Raw genomic sequence first — 17,999 nt, 5'->3', positions numbered from 1 at the left:
GCGCCTGGGTGGCTCAGTCAGTTGAGCGTCTGACTCTTGATTTCGGCTCAGGTCATGATCTCACAGTTTGTGAGTTCGAGCCCCGTGTCAGGCTCTGTGCTGACAGCACGGGTCCTGCTTGGGATTCTCTCCCTCCATCTCTCTCTCTCTCTCTCTCTCTCTCTGTTCCTCGGCTTCCTTTCTCTCTCTCTTCCAATCTCAAAATAAATAAACATTTTAAAAAGAAAGAATTAAATTCTATCAGTTATTGATGGCACATATCTTGTTTCTCTTCCTAGAGTACTAGGGACAGGACTTTCCTACCCAGCTCCTTCATTGGTCTCTGCAGAGTTTTCTGCACATATTTAAGTTCTTAATGAAGTCTGTTGAGTCACACTAGACAGAGGGGCTTGTACCTGACCGTCATCGCCCATGTTCAGAAGACCTTTCGCTATGTTCGGGATGCCCAAAGGTCACTGACAAGCCAAAGCATACACACACAATAACTACGCACACAAATTGTGTCATTGCACTGGGGAATGCTATTAAGTTGGGACGACTAATATGAAAAAAATGCATCCCCTAAACAATTACAGAAACAGGCAGGAAAGCCAAGTTAAGGAAACCAAACAAATTTTTTCCACCAAACCTTGAGCCAGAAAAATGTTTCCAAAGTAGCAAGAATCCAATAAATATTTAAACCACAGAACTATTATGGGGCGTGTATAGAATATCAAAATATGTAGCTGAACAGTTTGTTATATCTGAGCTTGCAAAACAAGCACAAACTGCTCAGCATTTCCAGCTCCGATATTTGGCATAGAAAGAGCTAAGGAGGCTGCTCTTTAAGAAAAAGTTTTCAGTGTCGATTCTAGAAGCTTGTCTCAGGGTGAGGGAAGTATAAAAGCCAAGCCTAAAACAAAGAAGCGAAGGCACACCATACCTGGGGGGTGGGGTGGGATTTACATTTACAGAAGTTCAAAACATCCCCCTAAATTAACATGAAAAGTACACGTAATTTTCTTTCATTGCTTCAGATAGTATTTAACAAAACTCACTTTATCTCATTGTGACCCAGAAAAAAAAGAAATGTTTTTAGCAAATTAACTGATTTTACCACAGCTATGGCTGGGGATGCGAAAAACAGAAACCATTTCTGCAACTGAGTTTTATTTAGTCAAATTTGCAAAGCAGTTGGGGTTCCCGGTGAAACACAAGGAAAATGGCCGGTGACAAGTGAGGTGACTTGGTGTCTGAAGGGGACAAATGTTCAGTATGGTAGGGTTTTTGCTGGTTTTAATTTTATGGCCCTAACCTCCTGGACGCCTCACTGTCTGACCCCCTAGACCTTCACCGAGAAGATTCTTCTCACCTGAGAACATCAAGACTGGCTGGTCCTCTTGGGTGCAGAGCTCAGAGCTGATGTCCACCCACAGCTGAATCCATTTTGGAGTCAGCCCCCCCATGGGTCTGGAGCCCGGAATTAATTGGTGTGCCCCTTATGCTCTGCCATCATCGTGCTGTGATTTTAGAGGCATGGGGGAAGGACAACCCAAGGGGAAGGGTGACTGGACTAGACTTTTCCCCACTACAAACTCTGGTCTACAGCCGCCCACACTGGCCCAGCTGGGGCTTAACAACCATTAGGCCAGTCAGGTCTTCGACCAGCACCACACGGGAGGTTGGAAAGAAAGTGAGGGAAACGAGAGGCATTAACGATGCCAGGTCCAGGCCGCATTCTTTCAAAACTTCAGCCTTTGTCCAACACTAGGGGCCGTTGTGAAGATGGGCTCATTTCAAAGATGGAGGAAAAAACAGCGCAGGAAAGAAAGAGACCTCACCGTGCTAGAAAAACGGGCATTCCCCGAGAAATACCCTTTAGGAGAGGATGACAAAGAATGGGAACGAGATCTTAAATATGATTGCCCTACTAAAAAGACTACCCACCTTTAGAGATCTGGGTAAAAGCCAACCTTTCAAAACAAGCACCAAAACAGAAACTCCACTCCCTCCTTCCTCCCGCACAAATCGGAACACACAAAAGCCGAGTACCTTCTGCGACACACTGTCGGCCGTTCCCAGTGTAGCCAGCAACGCAGCTGCAGCAGAAGCCCGTGGCGAAGTCCCTGCATTCCGCGTGCACAGAGCACTGGTGTCTGTTGTTGGCACACGTCTGGCGGGAATCCGTGTTGTAGCTGAATACTGTTTAGGGAAAACACGGCACACCGGTTAGCGTGTGCATGGCGGTGGACCAGGCTGGGTTAATGACACTGTGCGCCCCCAAGCCCTTCCCGTCTGCTGGGGGGATTCCAGGACAGTGCTCACACCTGTAGCTTCTTACGTAGTATGGTGGCTGTAGTATGCAAACCACCAAGGCAAATGGGTCTAAACGGGGCTTGAGACATCGCAAGGGTGAATTATTATAAAATGCTATAATCCTACGTACTGGGTCATGCAATCAATATTATCACTGTATCGATATTAGGCTACTACCACCAAATACAATCTTAATATGGGATCCAGGTAATGTAGCCACATGGGCTTGACATTTTAGGGCAGATCGTACATTTTTTTAAAAATTTTTATTTATATTTGAGGGAGAGACAAGAGCGTGAGTGGGGAGAGGCAGAGAGAAACTGAGACAGAATCCGAAGCAGGCTCCAGGCTCTGAGCTGTCAGCACAGAGCCCAATGCGGGGCTCGAACCCATGAGCTGTGAGATCATGACCTGAGCTGAAGTCCAACGCTTAACCAACTGAGCCACTCAGGTGGCCCTGAGACCGTAAATTTTTTTAAGTTTATTTATTCATTTTCGAGAGAGACAGAGGGTGAGTGGGGGAGGGGCAGAGAGAGAGAGAGAGAGAGAGAGAGAGAGAGAGAGAATCCCAAGCAAGTCCTGCACTGTCAGTTAGGAGCCTGATGTGGGGCTTGAACTCACAACACTCGAGATGATGACCTGATCTGAAACCAAGAGTCAGATGATGAACCGACTGAGCCACTCAGGTGCCCCTAAATCTTTTTTTTTTTTTACTGTTACTTATTGTGGTAAAAGAAAATTACACATATAGACCTATCTCATAAAATGTGTCATTTTAATGACCTAAAATATTTTAAAACTTTGTTGCCTCTTTCTTCTCCCCAGGGGAAAACTCAGAAGCCCTTATACTCAAAAGCTGATTCGAAGTAATTCTTTAGTCATCCTTGGTCTAAAGGCCTTTGACCCAAGAAACAAAAAGAATTTCTATTTCCAATTCCTACTTCCCAGGTTCATTTTATTAGAACTATGAACTAGCTCATTAAATTTAATAATCCAGAGCAAATTAATTTGCAATGAACTTCAAAAGCACAAGAGGGATGGACTTTCAGAGGGGATAATGATCCAATTTATAAGTGACTGTTACGAGGGAAGATTAAAGTTTAACCTCAGGTGGATTTGATTAGTCTACACCCTCCGAAGGGAATTTCCAGTGTGTATAAGGGTGGCGTTTGGAGCTGGGAACCTTCGGGCCCTGAGCTGAACACACAAGACGTGACTAATTACTTCAGCTCTAGCTGTGGGCCCAGCTCCCAGTGGGTCCCTTATGGCCTGTGTATCTGTGGGTGACTTTTCAAAGAACACCGGGAATGTACTGCTGGCTACAGGAGACTGACCTTTCTAATAAAAACAGTGGGATTGGAGGGACAGGAAACATCTGTTCTAGACACATTTGGGGTTCATGTCTAGGCTTTTACCAGTACCAAGCAATAAACCACCATAAGTTGTTGGTGCTAGGTATGATGAAAGCTTCACAAATGTTATGTCAGAGACACCTAGACAGGGAAAAGCAGAATAAGATTCCAGACTAAACGCCTACAAGTAAATACACCCCACATGTCTGGGGGGATCAGTCTGGAACAAGTTCTACAAGTAAACACACCCTACATGTCTCGGGGAAATCAGTCTGGAACCAGCTGTAAGCACAGAGTGCCATATGCTAGCTGTTAGCATCACCCCAAGAAATCCAGGGCACAGCGTGTATAGGGGGGCCCTGAGACATGAGCCCATGTCCTCATCATGCCAGTAAGGGGTAATTTCCCCATTTCTGTGCCTAAAAGGTAAGTACTCTTCCCCTGCCGACCAGATCTTGTCCATGCTTTGGGATATTCGAAAAGAACAAACACGTAAAAGGACTTGGATGAAACAAACCAGAAGGAGAAATAAAACAGAGTGAATCATGTGCAACGGAGTAGATTTTCCTGGGGACCTTAAAACTTCGTAGTAGAAGCAGGAAAGAGTCGCAGTAAACAACATTTAAAGGCTTGGACCATCTCATTTATATGAATGTTAATGGATTATGCGTCAGCCTGAAGAGCGAAACATAATAAATACAGTTTAATTTGAACATCTTTTATATGACAAATCAAAGCACGCTGGAGCCCAAATGGTTTTCCCTCAGAATGCAGCAAAAATCTGATAGAATGTGGTTGACTAGAAGAGACTGTATTTTAAAACTATCTTTAAAAGAGGGCTCTGTTTGTGTTGCATTTTTAAATCTTCACAAACCAACTCTGAAGCTGACAGGACCGGGGAGGAAAAATAATCAACCATTCTCCTTCCAAAACCAAGAGGAAATAAACGTCAAAGATAAACTGCGTAAATAGCCAAAGAAACTTCGAAAATGTTTTTTCAGGTGGGTGAATACATTTCTGATCCCAGAAGTCACCAATAAGAAAATCAGACTTGCAAAATAATTCCAAAGCACTTTTCTCTTTAAAACGACAGAAAGGAGTAAGAGGAAACTTGAAAGAGCACCCGCTCAGCAGTCCCCCGTAACCTCAGCCCTAATCCCAAAAGATGGCTTGGAGTCTTTGAAGCCATCAGGCCCATCCACCGAAGCTCTACGGCTGAGAACGGGGTCTGCCTCTACTTCCCCAGCTCACGTCCTCACAAACCACCATGTGAGACACACGACTGACATCCCCCCAGCAGGACTCCTGTCTGGAAGCCCAAGTGTCCAGGAACATACCAGCTGCAACCTCAAAGGCCTTACCCACTCCTGTTTCCTCAACTTCATCCACGTCTATGACCTGTGGGTGCTGCTGGTGAAACCTCTCCCCCGGCAGCTGGAAAGATCTGGTCCTCTCTGTAGGAGGTCCGGGAGGTCCAGGGGGCCTCTCGGTGGGCAGGCGGCGGGGGGAGAGGACCCAGGGCACGCTGTGCATGCTGGGGTCTCCGCTTCTCGGAGCCTCATAGGGGAAGGATGTCGTGCCCACGTCCTCTAGGCCCAGATGTGTCACCGAGTCGTAATCTTCATCATCATATTCTGCTCCGTCGTCCAGTCCGAGGCTCACGTCGGAGGGCACTACACCGCTGGCCGTGGCCGGGCTCCCGATCTCAAACACCCAGACGCCCTGCTGCCCGGAGTTACTGCTCCTAGAGGGGAAGGATGGGCTTCTTAAAAACAGGCCAGCAACCACAAACCGCCCCCACTAACCAAGCAGAAGGAGCCCTGGGGGTCTGGCATCAGCCTGAAACCTCTGGCTCTGCCACGGTGCTCCTAAAATCCTTGTAATCTCTGGAGTGATGAGATGGGCTTTTCTCTGCCAATGAACGAGTGGTGGCTGCAACCCTGGGGAGCTTCAGGATGGGGGCGGGACAGTAGAAAGACCAGGGCAAGGTTGGAAGGTTGGAACTTTCAGCCCCACGCCCTGACTTCCAGAGAGGGGAGGGGGTTGGAGACTGGGTTAATCATCAAGGCCGATGAGTTTATCCATCATGCTTATGTTAAAAAAAAAAACCCTAAACGATGAGGTTGGGAGAGCTTTTGCGTTGGTGGGTGGTGTGCCCAGGGGTAGCATGGAGGGTTCAAGCCTCCTCTCCCTCCCACACCTTGCCCTATTCATTTCTTCTATCCGGGCTGTTTCCGACTTGTATCCTTTAAAATAAACTGGTGGGGCGCCTGGGTGCCTCAGTCGGTTATGTGTCCAACTCGGTTTCGGCTCACGTCGTGATCTCAACAGTTTGTGAGTTCAAACCCTGCATTGGGCTCTGCTCTGACAGTGCGGAGCCTGCTTGGGATTCTCTCTCTCTCCCTCTCTCTCTCTCTCTCTCTCTCTCTCTCCCCCACCCCTCTCTCTGCCCCTACCACACTCTCACTCCCTCTCTCTCTTGAAATAAATAAACGTTTAAAAAGAACATAAAATGAACTGGTGATAGTAAGAAAAGTGCTTCTCTGAGTCTGAGCCATTCTAGCAAATTATCCAACCTGAGCGGGGTGGGGGGGGGGGTCAAAGAAACCCCCAATTTATAGAGCTGGTTGATCAGAAGTACAAGTGGCAACCTGGAAAATGTGGCTGGCATCTGCAGTGGGGCCGGTCTTGCGGGACTGAGCCCTTAACCAGTGGGGTCCGTGCTCACCCTGGGCTGTTAGTATCAGAACTGAACTGAATTGTAGGACACCAAGTGGATGTCCAGAGAGTTAGAGTATTGCTTGGTATGGGGGGGGGGGGGGGGCCGGGGGGGGGGAAATCCCACCTATTTGGTGTCAGAGGTGTTGTGAGTGAAAACAGTACAGACTTGGATGATCAGAAATCCCAAGCCTATCAGCCATGGAATCTTGGACAGGCCTCAGTTTACCTTTTTATGTTCCAAAGGTACAGTGAGATGCAAATGAGATTCAGAATCTAAAGGCCTTTTATAATTAAAAAACACAGCAGAATAACCCTAATCTCTCCTCTCGGCACCATGTTTACTGTTCTTATGTGTCTGTGATCGGAAGCGCTCCTATCAGAAACTACGCAAAACGACCAGCTTCTGCAGCGGAAGGAGGGGACAGACGTTCCTCGGTGGGGAACACTGAGCAAGATGCTGGGGTGGGACGGGGGGATGAGGATCCAGAAAGCCCTGCAGAAATAAGATGTGTATTCAATCTGTCTGCCAGGGACTTCCAGGAAAGGCAAGGGTGTACAGGACCTTGCTAGCACCAGCTCATGAGAACCAGTTGTTAAATGTTAGCAATTTTGCAAGCCAGTTATTAAACACAGCCATTGTAAGTAATTAAATTACGTAAACTTATAATTAAATAAATTACATTAAAAAAACAAAGGCAACAAATACTTGAAACTCATCACGTTGATTTATTTTACGATCGCCTCCATGTTCTGGAAGTTATTGAAATCTATTGCATCTGCGTGCTGAGAATGGTTCTCTTCTGAGCCCCATGGTTGAGCAACACGAAATGGGTAGCCGGAAAGCGGCCAATAAAGGAGAATTTACACCATGGAAATAGGCAAGAAGTATAAATGAGGGCTTTCCTCACCCACATAAAGCCAGTTGCTAAGCAGGCCATTAAGTCAAGGGCAGGGGAGTTTTAGAGTCAATTTGACAATATGATGTTGAGGGAGGGTGTTCTTTCTTCATTTTTTAAAGCATACTGGGAGAGGAAAGATTTTAGTTTCAGAAAAAGTAGTCTGAGCTTTCCCCGCTTCCGCCAAATTCTACGAAATAGCCCAAGAGAGCACTATTTCTGTTGCGAGAATTTCTCCTCTAGTCCGTGTGGCGGGAGAAGGTTTTTCTCAGCCCTGGGTTCATAGCAGGAGATAGGGTTTGAATAGCTTTTATTTCTACCTTTATACTTGCAGAAGAGATGGTAGAAACAGTTTCAAATGAGCATGAGATCTAAAAAATAGGAAACCTGCTCATCCTAAGAGTGTATTACTTTTAGTTCATCAGGAAAAAAACACTACATAATATAAAAAACTACATACAAAGTTTAAATCTGTGGGAACACTTTTAGGTAATGTTCCATAGTGCCCATTATATCATATATCATCCTTAGTAAAATAATAAAATGATCATCTTAATAGTGAAATGATCACGAAGGGGATAATCGACTGAAGAACAAAGAAAGCGTACTTGGCCAAATTTCCAATTGATTCTCTGTCGTTGGCAAATATGTTATAAGCTCCATCGCTCTTCCATATAAATCCTTGTACACCTTGACTGAATGCAACCACAGCGGGAACTTGGGTCTCATCCTTCTTTGAAAATGTCGTGTCGAACTGCAGACCGTCTTCAGGATAAAGGAAAATGGCGTAGGAGCTGGAATCAGAGGAGGCCAGAACAGCCTGGAATGTGTTTCTCTGTGAAGATGAGTTGAGGTTGAGTTACTCAGGAAACTATCAATGGATCTTAAATTGTTCTATTTCCCAGACTACACAGAGAACATCCAGAGATGGCAATGTCCTCACCTTATTCTAAAAGTATTTTTGTAGCAAAAACCAAGTATTCCAGGATGGCTCCACTTAAATATTTCTGAGCCTTTGTCAACATGAAATTTTCCAATTAATGAACGAATACTTTCTGCATGAAGGTTAACCAAAAATTACAGAGATGGTACCTCCAGACCTAAATCTTATGTAACTTGGCAAATTCTTATCCATAGAATTTGTTTCCATTGCTATGAAACTTATTCAAACATCATGCTCAACAGCATTTAGCATACATCTATTGAGCCCAAGCAACACACAGTAAGAAGAATAGTGAGCTCTGGAAGAAAACAGATGTGGATCCAAATCCTTGCTTGACTCATCATGGGTTGTGTGACTTTGGGCCTGTTACTTAAATTCTCTAAGCCTGGATTTCTGAATCTGCCAGGTGGAGAGAAAACCATCTACTTCGCAGAAACGATAGGAGATCTGTGTGAAATATGAAGGGCCAGGCACAGAGAGATATTCCTTAAATATTGGTTATCTTTCCTATAAATACATGGTCCCTGTGCTTGAAAATTTCTGGTCCAGATGGGAAGACTGACATGTGAAGAAAACATTGCAAAACTAGGGGACAGGGGTGCCTGGCTGGCTGAGTCAGTAGAGCATGTGACTCATGATCTTGGGGTTGGGAGTTCGAACCCCATGTTGGGTGTAGAGATTACTTAAAAATAAACTCTTAAAAAACAACGGGGGGCAGATTCTATAAGGGAGTTGTATCCAAGTGCTATTGCAGCCACAGAAAGAAGTGCCCGATGCTGGGAGGGAGGGAGCAGACAAGGCTGGGCAAGTTGGGAGGCTCAAGTACAAGTTCGACACCAGCCGTGGGAGTCGGGGGAGAGGCTGTCACAAGCAGAGAGGAAAGCAAGTGCAAGATATTGGGGGGGGGGGGTGGGGAGCAGGATGATCAGAGAATTGCTAATAATTTGGTGGAAATTGTGCTGCAAAGGGTGTGTGGAGAAGTAAGGGGAGATTAGGCCCAAGAGGCAGGCAAGGGCTCTGCACAAGGGGTTGGGCATTTATCACTCAAGTGACAGGGACAGACACTTCAGAAATGGCAGGTTTTAAGCAGTTTCCAAGGACGGCACTCACACAGATACAAAAAGCAAACTGTGTCACGCAGGCCCACGACAGACTTTCCCCAAGCGTGTTCTGTGGGATGTAACGGGTCTTATTCGGGAGGGGAAAAAAGAATCTGGCCAAAAGGTTTGGGGACTCCTAAATTTTTTTAAAACATTAAGCCAGTTTCGGGGCTCCCGGGTGGTTCAGTCGGTCAAGCACCTGACTCTTGGTTTCTGCTCAGGTCACAATCTCACGGTTGGTGAGAATGAGCCCCACACTAGGCTCTGTGCTTACAGTGCAGAGCCTGCTTGGGATTCTCTCTCTCTCTCTCTCTCTCTCTCTCTCTCTCTCTCCCCCTCTCTCTCTCTCTCTCTCTGCCCCTCCCCTGCTTGCATGCTCGTATGCTCTCTCTCATTCAAAATAAACAAATAAACTTAAAAAGAAAATTACACGGTCTTCTTTATCGTAGGACTTTTCAGAGTGAGTCACCAGGAGAGAGAGAAAGTTTTGCATCTCCAAATTTATTTGCCCAGGGGGGGCTTTTTTCTCAAGGACTCTCGTGTAGGACTGGGTGTTCTATGGTACACACTTTGGGAACCACCAACCTGGAACCTCCTGTGTTTAAAGGGAGTGGTTAGGGACCTTTCAAGGTTCTCTCTCCTCTGTAATACTGTAAACATTAAATAATGGCGGAGTGAAATTATTTTTCTAAGGAGAAACAGAGGCGTGTCCTGAACAGTGACTTCAGATCTAGAGACGGCTTCTCGACTCACTCAAGTATTTTCCCTCCTTCGAGGAAGACTGAAGTGTACAAAGCTAACCTGTGGAATATTTGCACTTGTACCTGGGTGAGCGCTTACCTTGCCTTCCTGGGCGGGGTCCTTGCTGGGCCCTTGGTAAGGGGCCACGGATTCCCAAGTGACAACCACCGCGCTACTGGGCTGGAAAGAGATTTCTGGGAACCCTCTCTGGACACACTCCGCTGCCAGCCGAGTGACAGAGGGGGATAAGTCTTCCCGGTAATAAACCTTCCCAAAGCCATCTGTCGTGTCCAAGTCCGCCAGGAAAGGTGCAACTACTCCGAAGGTCGGTGGGAAGAGCCCAGGGGAGGATTCTTTGGCCGGGGGTTCACTCATGGCAATAATGCCATTTGTGGTGACCTGTACAAAACCAAGCATAGTTACAAGGCATGCGGGAAAAAAAAACGTCTTCCTCAGGGACTCTGAACTGCCACAGCCACCCCCCCCCCCCCCCCCCCGTCCATCAAATACAACAGAACTGGAGATGGGCAGGGTCCCGAACTGTAAGACTCGGGACTGCCCTCCTCAGCAGGATGACCCAGTGGAAGGTTCCAGGGGCGAGAATCACAGGACCTGACTCTGGCATAGACCAGTCACCCAACCTCGGACACGTGTCTTGAACTTCAAATCTTGGGCTTTCCATGCATGCGTGCTTTGCCTCTCGAAAAGCACCCCTCACACGTAAGCCATTGTGAAAGCCTTCATCACGTTCCCCAACAAACTGAGTAGTCGTTACATCCCAGGATTGTGTCAGGTGCTGTGGGTAGTACCCAGGCTCTGCCTTCAAGGAGCCCATGATCCAGAAGGATATGGGGAAGGATTGACACAAACAGATGACAATACAATAAGTAACGAGTCAATTTGGGGGCACCTGGCTGGCTCAGTCAGTGGAACATGGGACTCTTGATCTCAGGGTCGTGCATTCAAGCCCCACTTTGGGTGTCGAGCTTACTTAAAAAAAGGTAATAATAAATAAATAAAATAAATTGGAAGCGTATCTCTTAAAAAAAAAAAAAAGAAGAAGAAGTACATGTCGGGGCGCCTGGGTGGCACAGTCGGTTGAGCGTCTGACCGTGGTTTCAGCTCAGGTCATGATCTCACAGTTGGTGAGTTCGAGCCCCGCATCGGGCTGTGTGCTGATGGCACAGAGCTTGCTTGGGATTCTGTCTCTCCTTCTCTCTGCTCCTCCCCTGCTTGTGCTGGCTTTCTCTCCAAGTAAATAAATAAACTTAAAAAAAAAAAAAAAAGAAGTACATTTAAATGGGACATTATGGTATCATTAATGATTATGTCTGGTTTAATCTGTCAAAATAATAGATAACACTGAGTGTTTATCATGTTCCAGGCATCTTTTTTTTTTTTTTTTAAGTTTATTTATTTATTAAGAGAGAGACAGAGAAGCATGAGCGGGGCAGGGGCCGAAAGCGAGGGAGACAGAGAATCCCAAGCAGTCTCCTCACTGTCAGTGCAGAGCCCGACGCAGGGCTCGATCTCACGAGATGTGAGATCATGACCTGAGCTGAAAACAGCAGTCAGATGCTTAACCAACTGAGCCACCCAGGTGCCCCCATGTTCCAGACATCTTATTAACATTTAATCCTTAGAAGAACCCCATAAGACTAGATACTGTTATTTTCCACGTTTTTCTAGTGGAGAAAATGAGGTAAGTTAAATCAATTTGTCCAAAGGTACCAAGTGTCAGCACTGGGATTCGAACCCAGGGAGCCAGACTCCAAAGTTGGCCCTCTTTAATCACTGTGTACAGCCCCCTTGAAATCAGTTTTAACGCCCTACAAAAAGAGCTCAGTGCTCTCATCCGGCTAACCCCCACACTCCTTGGGGAAAAAAGGGAGGGGGACAAAGAGCCCCTTGATGGAAGGCACTTGGTGGTGGGAGTGCTTGGGTCTTCTGCAAAGCCATGCTAAGAATGAGGCTTTGACCCCCTTGCTCTTTCTTGTTAGTGCACAATCCCTATGATGACACAGAACACCGCTCCGGTTGCTCGTTTTACTCCAAGAATTTGTGAATAAGAATGCCCAAGGGGCGCCTGGGTGGCTCCGTCGGTTAAGGGTCCAACCCTTGATTTTGGTTCAGGTCATGATCTGGCAGTTCGTAGTCTGAGTTCTGCATCGGGCTCTGTGCTGACAGTGGAGAGCCTGCTTGGGATTCTCTGCCTCCCTTTCTCTGCCCCTTTCCCGCTTATGCGTGTGTGTGTGTGTGTGTGCGCGCGCGCTCTCTCTCTCTCAAAAATAAGTCAACTTTTAAAAAACTGCCCTAATCAAATGGGAGAGATTTTGCAAATGGCACCTTAGTGTGCTCTTTAAGAGGCTGTGGATCAGAAGAACATGAATGCAAACAAGGCACTCTTTATTGTTAAGGAGTCGATTAGAGAAGGCTTTCGGCGGGAGGGAGGTTGGGTTTTCCAAGTCACTTATTTCCCCCCACCCCTTCCCTCCTTCAGCCTTCTCCTCCACTCGCTACAGACCTCACTACTAGAGAAGGGGGCGGGGTAGACACTTAAGAGAACTAAAGACCAAACCCTGCAACAGGCCGAGAACTGGGTGAAAAGGTTCAAAGGGGTGGAGCAGATCTGGGCTCCAGGAAGAGAAAGCCACAAGAGTTCTGGGAGTTCCGCGTGGACTTTGCAAAGCCCTCCCTTTACACCCGTCTTCACGGGCTGTTAACTGTTTAGAGGACACAATTTCCAGCACCATCTGGCCCAGTGATGATTTTCCAGAGCGTGCTGCTGGCAGGCTGCGGAGAAGGGAGTCGGGGAAGGAGCGCTGCCAGCTCATTTCTCACCCTCTCGTCCCGCCAGCCCATCCACACATCTCCCCGCACGGACATCCCAGCGGGACTTGTGTGTGGGGGCGTGGGAAACAGCTCACTCTCCCAAAGCCTCCAGAAGCTGGCAGTTACCAGCCGCTAGTGGGAAGCGATCACACGGAGGCCACATGCACACAACTTAGTTTTAAAAAGCTGTTTTCCGGTGGCATTTAAGTCAGTCCCACAATTTTGAAAACATTCCCGGTGTCTTTTCTTATTTAGAATCTGGGCACGGGGCTGTTTCTATTATCACAAGGACTGCTTTGGGAATCGAGTGTTTAGACAAGTATCAAGAACACTGCAAATGCTTTGGACACAGACCACATAACCCTCATTAGGATCTGTCCTGCACAATTACTTTTCAGCCATTTTTTAATGGTACATGTGGCTCAGTTGCTGGTGATAACGAAGAAAGATGACAACAGAGTATAAACGTCGTATACAGAACATCCAGAAGTATCGTCTGACTCTTAGCTTTACACTTCTTCCGGGGGGCGCCTGGGTGGCTCAGTCAGTGAAGCATCCGACTTGTCCTTTCCACTCAGGTCATGATCTCATGGTTTGTGAGTTCGAGCCCCGCAGGCAGCTCTGTGCTGACAGTGTGCTGCCTGCTTGGGATTCTCTCTCTCTCCCTCTCTCTCTCTCTCACTATAAATAAATAAACTTAACAGAAATATGCTTTAAAAAGAAAAAACTCCCCAGTAAATGTTTCTTTGTTTGTTTGAGACATACCAATTAATGGCTGACTTGAACAATAATATTCTCTTACATTTGGATGCCAGTCTCACTGTACAAACCTCTCAAGGGTGTGATGCTCCCATTGTCTGGTTCCTTTTCTCCTTCTTAAAGTCAAGCAAGCAACAGAAGCACAGGGGACACAAAGGGAAGGGCCTAGAAGGTTCTTAAGAGGCCAGGAGGACGGACGTGGGCACTAAAACCTCCAAAGGGAACAGAGTGGGAACTACTCAGAGATCCATGCCATTTGCCGCATTGCTTAAGCCAGGAAACTGGAGAGTCGGCCATGATTCTTTTCCCTTTCCCAGGCCATGTCCCATGTGTCACCTCCAAGGTCCCTGGCATGCTCTCCAACCCTGCCACCAGCAGCACTGTCTCCCCAGCCCCATACAGTCACATAACTGGCTCACTCCCGTCCTCCAGAGCTCAGGGAGGTACAGCCTCTAAGAGAGGTAGCCAGCATAGTCTCCTCCTCTTCTTTCCTCTCTTCCCTCACTCCCTGGCCCCCCATTTCTGTCCCCACTTCCTGTTTGTGTCCTTCCAAGTGCAGAACACGCTGTGTAATGACCTTATTTACTCATGTGCTAGCTCTGGCTGCTTTCCCCGCGAGGCAGTGTGTCCCCTCGAAAGCCGGGACAGGGTCCACCTTGGTCACTACTGTAGCTGCAAAGCTTCGACAATGCCTGGTATGTGTTAGCCCCGTCCCTTCCTGACTTCCTCTAGAAAATAGGGTGAGGAGATTCATACAGAATAAGGCCTGAATACCAAGGTTGTTCTAGAAATAGTGCCCGAAGGTGCATGAGTTCTGTTTGTGAACGCATGAAGGATCACGGCATGATGTGTTAACGGAGGTCCTTCCCACTGGTCATTGGTCCATCACACCAATGATTAAAACAAGGAGTCTGGGGGCACCTGGGTGGCTTGGTCGGTTAAGTGTCCAACTTCGGCTAAGGTCATGATCTCACAGTCTACGGGTTTGAGCCCCGCCTCGGGCTTTGGGCTGACAGCTCGGAGCCTGGAGCCTGCTTCGGATTCTGTGTCTCCCTCTCTCTCTGCCCCTCCCCCACTCATGCTCTGCCTCTCTCTGTCTCAAAAATAAACATTTTTAAAAATTTTCACTTTTAAAAATAAAAAATAAAAATAAAAAAATAAAACAGAGTCTGTTGGGATGCCTTGGGTGGTTCAGTCGGCTAAGCGTCCAGCTGTTGATTTTGGCTCAGGTCATGCTCTCACGGTTCGTGGGTTTGAGCCCTATGTCAGGCTCTGCACTGACAGTGTGGAGCCTGCTTGGGATTCTCTCTCTCTCCCTCTCTCTCTACCCTTCCCCCCACCTCAAAATAAATAAATAAGCTTAAAAAAAAAAAACGAGAAGGAGTGAGGTTTAAAAAAAGAAGAGTCTGCATAAATCTAAACTGGTAACAAGTCTCCAGATCTAACCACCAGTTTATAGGAAATACAGGGCCCAGAAGAACATGTTCAATGATACTGTAGGGACATGATCAGCAAAATCCAGAGTATGGGACACTGTGAAGGGCAAATACCCAGTTTCTTTAATAAATACATTTCAAGAAAAAAGGCTGTGAGGGGAACCTGTAGATTTAAGAAGTCCTAAGAAACGTATCTGCCAGATCTGGGTCCAGTGTCGGACTGATCCAATCTAAGCTGGCCTGGGTCCAGCATGAGGCCTCGGGGGAATAAAATTTTGTTTTAAGGAGGAACAAACAGGTTGACCTTACCAAAGATAATCTTGAAATACAGTGGCCCACAGTGGAGAACTTTTAACCTAGATAAGCTTATCCATTTATGAGGTATCCTACAGAAAAAGGGGTCTCAGCCAAGCACTCACCATAAAAGGTAGAGGGAAAATTATTTTTCCTGCCCTATGGTTTCTGGTGACCAGGATATGACCTGCTGGGACACCCCACTCCCTCCAGAGCCTACAGATGGGATCCTGGGAAAACTAGCAAAAGCCAGCAAACGGTGAGAATTCTCGCCAAAGTCAGCTGTCCCAGATCTCTATCTGTAGCGCCTGGTTGAGAGAGGAAGGTAAAATTTCATGCTGTCCCTTCCTTTCCAAATTCAGATTGGCAGGCAAAAAGACATTTGTAACAATAAGGTCTTTGAATTGTGACTCTCGAGAATTTACTTTTGGGTACCCATTGGTTGTTGATCCTTTCTCTCCCGGGGACAGCTACTGCCTTCTTATTTATCTTGCTTTGTGTCAGGTTGGGGGCCCCCCAAATTTGGCCAGAGATGTGCGTTGCACTCCATTTGCGGCTAGGGTCCTATCAACCATTGCCAGCTCTCAGGAGAACTAAGTCTTTCATTCTTTCCGTTATGTTCGGGGGAGGCTGGTGGTTATCTTGGGCAGGCAGTATCCTCCGCACCCTCTTTGGGGATGCCTCTTGTATTCAAGGGATTGTTCAATACTGCCAGGAATATTTACCGTTTGTGCCTGTTGAAACCTGACAAGATATTTGAAAGGATCTTGTTAAGTAGCTCTATGGTCAGAAGTGGGCCAGCCTGGAAGCCGGTCTTCAGAGATGAGAGGTGAACACTTTTTAGGCCTTCTCACCCGAACTAAAATGAAACCATGTAACCCAGAGGGAAAGAAACACATTCTCAAGTCTTTCCTGGAAGGATTTACTAAAATATTCCAAAGACCAACAGCTCTAAACCTAGAACACAAGAATCTTGTGATTTCCATCTTGGTTGAAGATCTTCTCCCTGATAAAAAGAAGCAAATTGAAGCCAGTGTAGTTAGATGGGCGGTTCAGCCCCTGGATACCTTTAAGACTATAAGCCAGTTTTCAGAATTAAGAGCAACTGTCCCTATCTTACAAATCTTTGCAAAACCAGAAATGCAGCTCTAGAAACAATTCAAAGTCTACCTATCTCGACCATCTCCCAAAACCCCCCTATTCATCTCAGAATGGCTACAGATGTTGTAAAAGATCAGAACTTTGGAATCAGAACCTTTCTGCTTTTCAGAAAATGAAGGAACAATTTAAGTAGTAATTACCCTACCCTTCTGATAATAGACAAATAGACCCTAAAACTCCTAGAAGAAAACTAGCTTTCTCCCAAGGTCCCTTGAAGATGTAAATGTTACCACGTTTCTTTGAAATGTAAATACCCCAAGGAGGTAAGTAAAACAAGGCTCACAGTCACCTGAGGCAGAAGGGAAAAAGAGGGGAGGAGGAGGCTTTTAAAAATATAAACAGTTAAAAAAGCTCTCTGGGCCCAAATCTAGTCCACAGCCTCCATAAGGTTACTTGCCAAGGACAAATACAAATCTCAAGTCTCTTCCACAAATATTACTAAAAAGCTTCAGCCACCTGCCATCTGAGCAGATAAACTTTCCATCCGCCAGAAAGAAAATTTGGATCCCACTGTTCGTCTATAAACTAGTTAGTTTTGCCTCACGGCAAAGCTTTTAAAATAAAAGCCAGAAGATCTCTGTTGGCATCTGTCTATGTGTTTATGTATGGATATTATAAATGTGTGATTTTTCTTCTACTTCCACATAGTAATGCCACGATGAAGTTGTAAAGGGCTCTCTTTAATTGGCTTAAAGACAAAAACACATTCTATAAATCAAGTATGCTCTCAGAAATATGAAACTAACCCAACGGTTTTGCAAGAGATCTAGGATAATATTTGGTACACAGAAGCTAGTTTAAGTTTGTTGGTTTAATTAAAACAGGCTTGTCTTTAGAGTTTCATTTAGAGTTATCAACATTAAATATAGAATACTTTTATTCCACATAGATTTACTACAAGTCAAATAACTACTGATCTCTCTATTACAGAAATTTGTCAATAAGAAAAAATAACTTCAGATAATGGTTAACCTGTTTCATGTCTTGTGAAATTTTCATGGTTTACCTAAACATAACTGTTCAGAACAAGTGAGTTAAATGCATGCAAGTAAGATAAAAGTTTATAAATGAACTTTTCAACAATAATGATGCTTTACGATATGTCTACATAAAACTAGTTTCCAAAATCTTTTTCGTAACTTGAAACCTTAAAGTTATACTGAGATAAGTTAAATGATGGATATTCACTGAATATCTAGATCGTTTCCAAATAAGATAAAACACTGAAACAGTAATTACTGAACACAGACTTATTTATCATCCTTTGGCTTTCTTTTCTAGAGGAAGTCAAGATTTTTAGGGTGTATTAGTAAACATGTTCTGTGCCACATTGGAAAATTTACGATTAGGAAGAATATACTTCTAGAAATTATAAAATGTATTTATAAATTTGTCAGTCTACAATTGCTTACTTCTTAGTGTTCACCAGGAATTAAGGATTTTAATACTTAAGAATTCTAATTAACATA

The 17,999-nt window shown here is 45.6% G+C and overlaps 1 protein-coding gene across 1 annotated transcript in view; it reads right to left on the bottom strand.

Moving 5' to 3' along the window:
* Positions 1 to 17,999, bottom strand: part of NID1 (nidogen 1) — an 85,202-nt gene that overhangs the window by 46,011 nt on the left and 21,192 nt on the right. The window contains exons 2-5 of the mRNA XM_042960398.1: positions 10,148 to 10,447; positions 7,873 to 8,099; positions 5,009 to 5,391; positions 2,032 to 2,181 (exon numbers count right to left, since the gene is read on the bottom strand). Coding sequence (XP_042816332.1) covers positions 2,032 to 2,181; positions 5,009 to 5,391; positions 7,873 to 8,099; positions 10,148 to 10,447 — 1,060 coding nt within the window. The remainder of the gene's footprint in view (positions 1 to 2,031; positions 2,182 to 5,008; positions 5,392 to 7,872; positions 8,100 to 10,147; positions 10,448 to 17,999) is intronic.

Source organism: Panthera tigris, chromosome D2 (genome assembly GCF_018350195.1).
Source record: "Panthera tigris isolate Pti1 chromosome D2, P.tigris_Pti1_mat1.1, whole genome shotgun sequence".
Taxonomy (NCBI): domain Eukaryota; kingdom Metazoa; phylum Chordata; class Mammalia; order Carnivora; family Felidae; genus Panthera; species Panthera tigris.
The sequence above is the reverse complement of the archived record's forward strand: the minus strand, read 5'-3'. Positions and strand labels throughout refer to the sequence as shown.